This window comes from Cebus imitator, unplaced genomic scaffold (assembly GCF_001604975.1).
Source record: "Cebus imitator isolate Cc_AM_T3 unplaced genomic scaffold, Cebus_imitator-1.0 Scaffold654, whole genome shotgun sequence".
NCBI classification, from domain to species: Eukaryota; Metazoa; Chordata; class Mammalia; order Primates; family Cebidae; genus Cebus; species Cebus imitator.
This window is the reverse complement of record NW_016107969.1, coordinates 441475-449429: the sequence shown is the minus strand read 5'-3', so window position 1 is coordinate 449429 and position 7955 is coordinate 441475. Positions and strand designations below refer to the sequence as shown.

Below are 7955 nucleotides of genomic sequence, written 5' to 3'. Positions count from 1 at the left end.
AGATGGAGTTTTCCTCTTGTTGCCCAGGCTGGAGTGCAGTGGTGCAATCTCGGCTCACGGCAACCTCTATCTCCTTGGTTGAAGCGATGCTTCTGCCTCAGCCTCCTAAGTAACTGGGATTACAGGCATGGAATACCATGCCTGGCAAATTTTTGTATTTTCAGTAGACAGAGTTTCATTATGTTGGCCAGGCTGGTCTCAATCTCCTGACCTCTTGTGATTCCCCCACCTATGCCTCTCAGAGTACTGAGATTACAGGCCTGAGCCACCACACCCAGCCTATGAACATATTTTTGATGAAACATTTTGGTTGAGTTGATGTCTTTATGAGGATATGAGGGCCTGGCCTTTGTTACCTTGTCACCTTCACTTTTCATCTCTCATTTATTCCAGAGACTGTGTTTAAAATCCAGAGATGTGATTTCAAATAATATAGGATCCAGGCAAAGAGACACCATTGTTTTTATATAAGGAACGAGATTTACCCTTCAATTTTCATATGGCAAACATTTTAGTTAGTGCATTATTTTTATTCACTGATGTAACCGATCACATGCGTAGACAAAAGTCTCCAGCCGACCCTGCTTCTTTCTTTCTTTTTTATTCTTTTTTTTTTTTTTTGAGATGGAGTCCTGTTCTGACACCCAGGCTGGAGTGCAGTGGCGCTCACTGAAACCTCCGTTTTCCAGGTTCCAGAAATTCTCCTACTCAGCCTCCAGAATAGCTGGGATTACAGGTGCAGGTCACCATGCCCAGCTAATGTTTTGTATTTTTGTACTAGAAATGGGGTTTGCCCATCCTGGCCTGGCTGATCTCGAACTCCTGACCTTGTGATCTACTCTGCCTTGACCCCCCAAAGTGCTGGGGTTATAGGCTGGAATACATCGCGACTGGCCTGACTCTGTTTTGACAAACACATCTGTATGTACTCAGCCAGGGGATCACTCTTCACCTCCACAGTCTCCTACATTGCTGTACTCTATTTCAGAGAGTTTACTTGTTTTTTCTTGTGTGTACACAGTGCTGCAATGTACATGGGGATTTTGTTGAGTATATGCCTGAAACTGAAATCAGAGGCCATGTTATTTAAGAGACATAAAACTGCCTTCACCTTAGGTCACTACTGCTGCTGTTTTGGGTCTTTCATTCTTGTCCTCTGCCCATAATGTAATTTGTATATTTAACCTTGGGTCAACATTTTACCATTTGCTAAATTAGTTCCACTTCCCTCCAAGCTCAAAATTTGGTCTATGCTGGTGGGATTATATTCCCACAGACAAGCATGCACACACTTCACTCCTGCATGCCCATTACTTCTGTCCTCCATGCTTGCCCTTCGTTTCCTGGCCTCGCCTCACATGCTGCATTGATCTGGATGAGAAATGCTGCTGCTTTCTAGCCTGTTAATTTCTAAGGGTGAACACCCCAGTTTCCACATGAGCCCCTCCCCTCCAACATGACGCTCACTGAGTAAGTCAAGACCTTATACATTCACTGGATGTAATTATAGGAGGCTGCCTAAATCAGTGTGTGCAGGGCATGATGGCTCAGCACGTTCTCCATGAGCGATGGCTCAGCATCACTGTCAGAGGCAGAGCTCAGCCCTTGTATCCACCTTGATGTATTTCTTCCTGTGTCCTTGTATTTTCTGTGACTGGTCATTTTCTGTACTGCCTGGGTGACTGTTGTGCTTAAGAACATGTCGTGGGATCAAGTTTTGTCTCTCACTTACCAGATGTGCAAATTGGGTCAAGTAAGTGAATAGTGTCGGGCTACTGTCTTTATTTGAGAAGTAATAGTTTGTCTTCAAGTTTTTTTTTCTGTTTTGTTTTGTTTTTTGAGATGCAGTTTTTCTATTGTTTCCCAGGTTGCAGTGCAGTTGCACAATGTCTGCTCACTGCAATCTTCGCTTCCCAGATTCAATTAATTATCATGCTTGAGGCTCTGAAGTAGCTGGGATTACAGGCATGCACCACCACACCTGGCTGATTTTGTGTTTTTAGTAGAGACGTGGTTTCTCCATGTTGGTCTCGCTAGTTTCTAACTCCCTATCCCAGGTGATCCACCCACCTCGGCGTTTGAAAGTATTGGTATTACAGGCATGAGCCACCATGCCTCGCTTCCTCCAGGATTTTAAAACAGTTAGTTAGATGTCTTCACACATTGAAAGCTTTATAGTACAGACTAAACTTCCTTTGTCTAATAAGATTTTTCAACCTTGGGTGATGTTGATGATGAGATGCTCCTTTTTTTGTGACAGTCATTTTGCTTTCATATCAGAAATAGCTTAGACTGGCTGGCCATGGTGGCTTATGCCTCTAATCCCAGCAGTTTGCAAGGCCAAGATGGTTGGGTTGCTTCAGATGAGGAGATTGAGACCAGTTGGGACAAGAGGCTGAAACCTTGAATCTACTAAATACAAAAAATTGGCTGGGTGCATTGGCTCACACCTAAAATCTCAGCGCTTTGGTAGGCCAAGACAGGCAGATAATCTGTGGTCAGGAGTTTGAGACCAGCCTTGTCAACATGGTCAAACGCTGTCTCTACTAAAACTACACAAATTAGCTGGGCATCGTGGCATGCACTTGTAATCCCAGGTACTTGGGAGACTGAGGCCAAAGAAGTACTAGATTCCAGGAGGCAAAGGTTGCAGTGAGCCAAGATCATGCCACTGCAGTCCAGGCTGGATGACAGAGCGAGACTGTGACACACACACACAAACTCACAGACTTAGCCAGGCTGTAGATACACCTACTTGGGAGTCTGCTATGCGAGAATCTCTGTAGGCAGGAAAATCACACCATTACATTCCAGTCTGGGTGATAGACCATGACTCAGTCTCAAAACAACAACCAGAACAAAAAAGAATAGCTTCAACTGGCAAGCTTAAGACACAGATTTATTTCTTTTGAATTTAGAAAGTGAGAAACCCAAGAGCAAGGTGCAGTCAGATTGGTTTCTGGTGAGAGCCTTCTTTCTAATTTAGCCCAAGCATCTTCTTCCTGTTTTGTCATAGTGGAAAAAAAAAATAGGCAACAAGCTCTTTAATGTCTTTTTTAATATATATAATAGCACTAGTCCTGGCCAGGAACAGCCGAGTTTATATTTTGTAGATATCTGTACTAAATGCATAAGGAAGAAGTGTTCATCAACAGGGCAAGGTAATACACAATGGTTTTACACAGAGACATTGAGAAGAGATGACAATCATCACATTGGAGATTTCTGCTTCCAGAAAATTGAGAAACATAGTCATAACTTTGAGTTTGAGTGGCAAGAAGGTGAAAGAAATAACCATGAAGCACCCAGGACAGAAATCAAAAAGCTGACTGGTAGTACAGATTGATATGATGAAAGTCATGCTGGAAACAAGCCTATTAAAGATGAGCTTGGATTAAGCTTTCATTCACATCTGCCTGAACTCCACATATTTCAGACTGAAGGGAATCTTGGTAATCAAGTTGAGAAGTCTATCAATGATGCTTCCTTTAGTTTCAACATCCCAAATAATTTTTTTGTATAGCCAAAACCCATATTTCTAATAACTATGACAGTAATTTCCTCCATTCTTCATTACTTACACAGAAACAGGAAGTACACATGAGAGAAAAACCTTTCCAATGTCATGAGAGTGGGAAAGCCTTTAATTGTAGCTCATTCTTTTAATTAATTTTTAATTTTTGTTATTATTCTTTTCCTTTTTCAGACAGCGGCAACCTCAATTGTAGCTCATTCTTAAGGAAATATCAAATAAGTCATTTAGGAAAGAAACAATATGAATGTGATGTGTGTGGCAGGGTCTTTAATGAGAAGCGATGTCTTGAAAGCCATCGTAGATGTCACACTGGTGAGAAACCTTACAAGTGTAATGAGTGTGGCAAGTCCTTCAGTCAAACGTCATGGCTCCAACGTCATCATAGAGTTCATACAGGAGAGAAACCTCACAAGTGTCACGAGTGTGGCAAGACCTTTAGTCAGGTGTCATCCCTTACTTGCCATCGTAGACTTCATACAGGAGAGAAACCTTACAAGTGTCATGAGTGTGTCAATACCTTCAGTGTGATGTCATCCCTTCTACACCATCACAGAGTTCATACTGGAGAGAAATCTCACAAGTGTAATGAGTGTGGCAAGGCCTTCAATAAGATGTCATCCCTTACATGCCATCATAGACTTCATACTGGAGAGAAACCTTACAAGTGTCATGAGTGTGGCAAGACCTTCAGTCAAAAGTCATCCCTTACATGCCATCATAGATGGCATACTGGAGAGGCACCTTACAAGTGCAATGAGTGTAGCAAGACCTTCAGTCGAAAGTCATACCTTACATGGCATCATAGACTTCATACTGGAGAGAAACCTTACAAATGTATGGTTTGTGACAAGGCTTTTGTGCGTGATTCACACCTGGCACAACATACTAGAATTCACACTGGAGACAATCCTTACAAGTGTATTGAATGTGGCAAGACCTTCAGGCACATATCATCCCTTGCACGCCACCATAGACTTCATACTGGAGAAAAACCTTACAAATGTAAGGTTTGTGACAAGGCTTTCAGTCAAGATTCACAACTTACACGACATACTAGAATTCACACTGGAGAAAAACCTTACAAGTGTAATGAGTGTGGCAAGACCTTTAGTCGAAATTCATCACTTGTAATTCATGAGGTAATTCATACTGGAGAGAAACCGTTTAAGTGCAATGAATGTAGAAAGGTTTTTAATCGCAAATCAAACCTCATATGTCATCATAGACTTCATACTGGAGAGAAACCTTACAAGTGTAATGAGTGTGGAAAGACCTTCCATCAAATGTCATCCCTTAGATGCCATCGTAGACTTCATACTGGAGAGAAACCTTACAAATGTAATGAATGTGGAAAGACCTTCCATCAAATGTCATCCCTTACGTATCATCATAGAGTTCATACTGGAGAGAAACCTTTCAAGTGTAATGAGTGTGGCAAGACCTTCAGTAGTAATTCTTCACTTGTAATTCATGAGGTAATTCATACTGGAGAGAAACCGTACAAGTGTAATAAGTGTGGCAAGACCTTCAGTCAAAAGTCATCCCTTACCTGCCATCATAGACTTCACACTGGAGAAAAACCTTACAAATGTAAGGTTTGTGACAAGGCTTTCAGACAAGATTCACACCTTACACGACATACTAGAATTCACACTGGAGAGAAACCTTACAAGTGTAATGAGTGTGGCAAGACCTTTCGTCGAAATTCATCACTTATAATTCATGAGGCAATTCATACTGGAGAGAAACTGTACAAGTGTAATGAATGTGGCAAGGTTTTTAATCGCAAAGAACTTCTCGTATGTCATCATAGACTTCATACTGGAGAGAAACCTTACAAGTGTCATGAGTGTGGCAAGACCTTCAGTCAAAAGTCATCCCTTACATGCCATCATAGACTTCATACGGGAGAGAAGCCTTACAAATGTAAAGTTTGTGACAAGGCTTTTGGTCAAAATTCACACCTGGCACAACATACTAGAATTCACAGTGGAGAGAAAACATACAAATGTAAATAGTGTGGCAAGACCTTCAGTCAGGTGTCATCCCTTACATCCCATCGTAACTTCATACTGGAGAGAAATCTTCCATGTGTAGTAAGTAGGGCAAAGCCTTTAGTTCAACAGTCATCACTTATTCAACATCAAGGAATTCATTGTACAGAAACTTTAGAAATTCATTGATTGTCATGGAGTCTTCATTAATGCTACAACTATTGCAAATCATTGGAGAATCCATAACGTACAGAGATCTTACAGGTGTAGTAAATGTGACAAGTGTTTTTGATATTGTTCATACCTTGCAGTTAATTGGCAAAGCCATATTGGAGAGAAACCTTACAAGTGTAATGAGTGTGGCAAGGCCTTCAGTCACACGTCATCCCTTTTATGCCATTATAGACTTTATAGTGGACGGAAACCTCACACGTGTAATGAGTGTGGCAGGATCTTCAGTCACAGTTAATCTCTTGTACTTCATAGGGCAATTCATACTCGAGAGAAACCTCACATTTGTAATGAATGTAGCAAAACGTTTGGTCGCAATTCAGCCCTTGTAATTCATTTGCAGTTCATACTGGAGAGGAACCTTACAAGTATAATAAAGGTGGTAACGTGTTTAAACAACCATCAAGACTTGCAGATCATCACAGACTTCATACTGGAGAGAAACCTTACTGGTGTAATGAATATGGCAAGGTTTTTAACCAACAAGCAACGCTTGCTCATCGTCAAAGACCTTATACTGGAGAGAAACCTTACAAATGTCAAAAATTTGACAAAGTTTTCACGCGCAAATCACACCTTCAGATGCATGAGAGGTCATACTGAAGAGAAAGCTTACAAATGTAAGGTTTGTGACAAGGCTTTCACGTGTAATTCATAGCTGGCAAAACATACTAGAATTCACACTGGATACAATCCTTACAAGTTTAATTAGTGTAGCAAGACCATCAGTCAAAATGTAGCTCTTAATTCATAAGGCAATTCGTACTGGAGAGAAACCTTACAAGTGTAATGAATGTGACAAGGTTTTTAATCAAAAATGCAATCTTGCTTATCATTATAGACTTCATACTGGAGAGAAACCTTATAAATGTGTAGAATGTGACAACATTTTTAGTCCCAAATGACACCTTGAAAGACACAGGGTAAATCATACTTAACAGAAACCATAGACAGCTGAGATTTGTGACAAGGCTTTCAGGCATGATTCACACCTGGCATAACATACTAGAATTCACAATGGAAAGAAAACTTAAACGGGTAATGAGTGTGGCCAAGCCTTTAGTGGACAGTCAACACTTATTTGTCATCAAGCAATCCATGGTATAGGGAAACTTTAGTATTGTAAAGATTGTTACAAAGTCTTGAGTAACCATTGCAAGTCATTGGAGATTTCATCATGAAAAGGTATCTTACAAGTGTGATGAATGTGGCAGATTTTTTAAACATTGTTGATACCTTTCAGTTTATTGGCCAACTCATGCCGGAGAGAAACCCTACAAATGTCATGATTGTGGCAAGGTCTTCAGTCATACTTCACCTTATGCGAAACATAGGAGAATTTATACAGGAGAGAAACCTCACCAGTGTGATCACGGGGGCAAAGCTTTACTTCACATTCACACATCATTAGACATTAGAGAATCCATACCGGACGGAAATCTTACAGATGTCCTAAGTGTGGCATGGTCTTTAGTCTGAGGTCACTCCTTGCAGAATATGAGAAAACTCATTCTAGAGATAATTGTTCAAAATGCATTGAATAAGCAGCCATCAAGAATTAATTGACATTAGAGTCAGTTCAGCATCGACTTGAGTTTGAGTTGACTTAACATTGAGTTCAAGCATTAATTGACATTAAAATGTTTATGTGAAGAAGATAGAGCCAGGCAGGGTGGCTCACTCCTATAATCCCAGCACTGTGGGAGGCCAAGATGGGTAGGTCACTTAAGGTCAGGAGTTTTGGACCAGCGTGTCCAACAGACGTGATCCCCTTTTCCCAGCCTGTTTTTTTGTTTTGTTTTTATTTAACATAAAGTGATAGGGGGTTTTATGGGTATTGTTTTAAATCTAAATCACATTGGTTTATATAATCATTTCACAACATTTTTCCAATCCATCCATATGAGTTCTGTGTCTATTTGGTTTTTTTTGTTGTTTGTTTGTTTGTTTGTTTTTGAGACGGAGTTTTGTTCTTGTTACCCACGCTGGAGTGCAGTGGCACAATCTTGGCTCACCGCAACCTCCACGTCCTGGGTTCAAGCAATTCTCCTGCCTCAGCCTCCTGAGTAGCCAGGACTACAGGCTTGCGCCACCATGCCCAGCTAATTTTTGTATTTTTAGTAGAGACAGAGTTTCACTATGTTGACCAGGATGGTCTCGATCTCTTGACCTCGTGATCCACCCGCCTCGGCCTC

At 40.9% G+C, this 7955-nt stretch overlaps 3 protein-coding genes across 6 annotated transcripts in view; 2 read left to right on the top strand and 1 right to left on the bottom strand.

Annotated features, from left to right (window-relative positions):
- Window positions 1-3631, top strand: part of LOC108295670 (zinc finger protein 283-like) — a 31760-nt gene extending 28129 nt beyond the window's left edge. The window contains exon 7 of the mRNA XM_037734686.1: window positions 3190-3631. Coding sequence (XP_037590614.1) covers window positions 3190-3204 — 15 coding nt within the window. The 3' untranslated portion in view covers window positions 3205-3631. The remainder of the gene's footprint in view (window positions 1-3189) is intronic.
- The window catches only part of LOC119469431 (zinc finger protein 160-like), a 609418-nt gene that overhangs the window by 301372 nt on the left and 300091 nt on the right, over window positions 1-7955 (bottom strand). The window lies entirely within an intron of this gene.
- The window catches only part of LOC108295661 (zinc finger protein 845-like), a 91000-nt gene that overhangs the window by 8774 nt on the left and 74271 nt on the right, over window positions 1-7955 (top strand). The window lies entirely within an intron of this gene.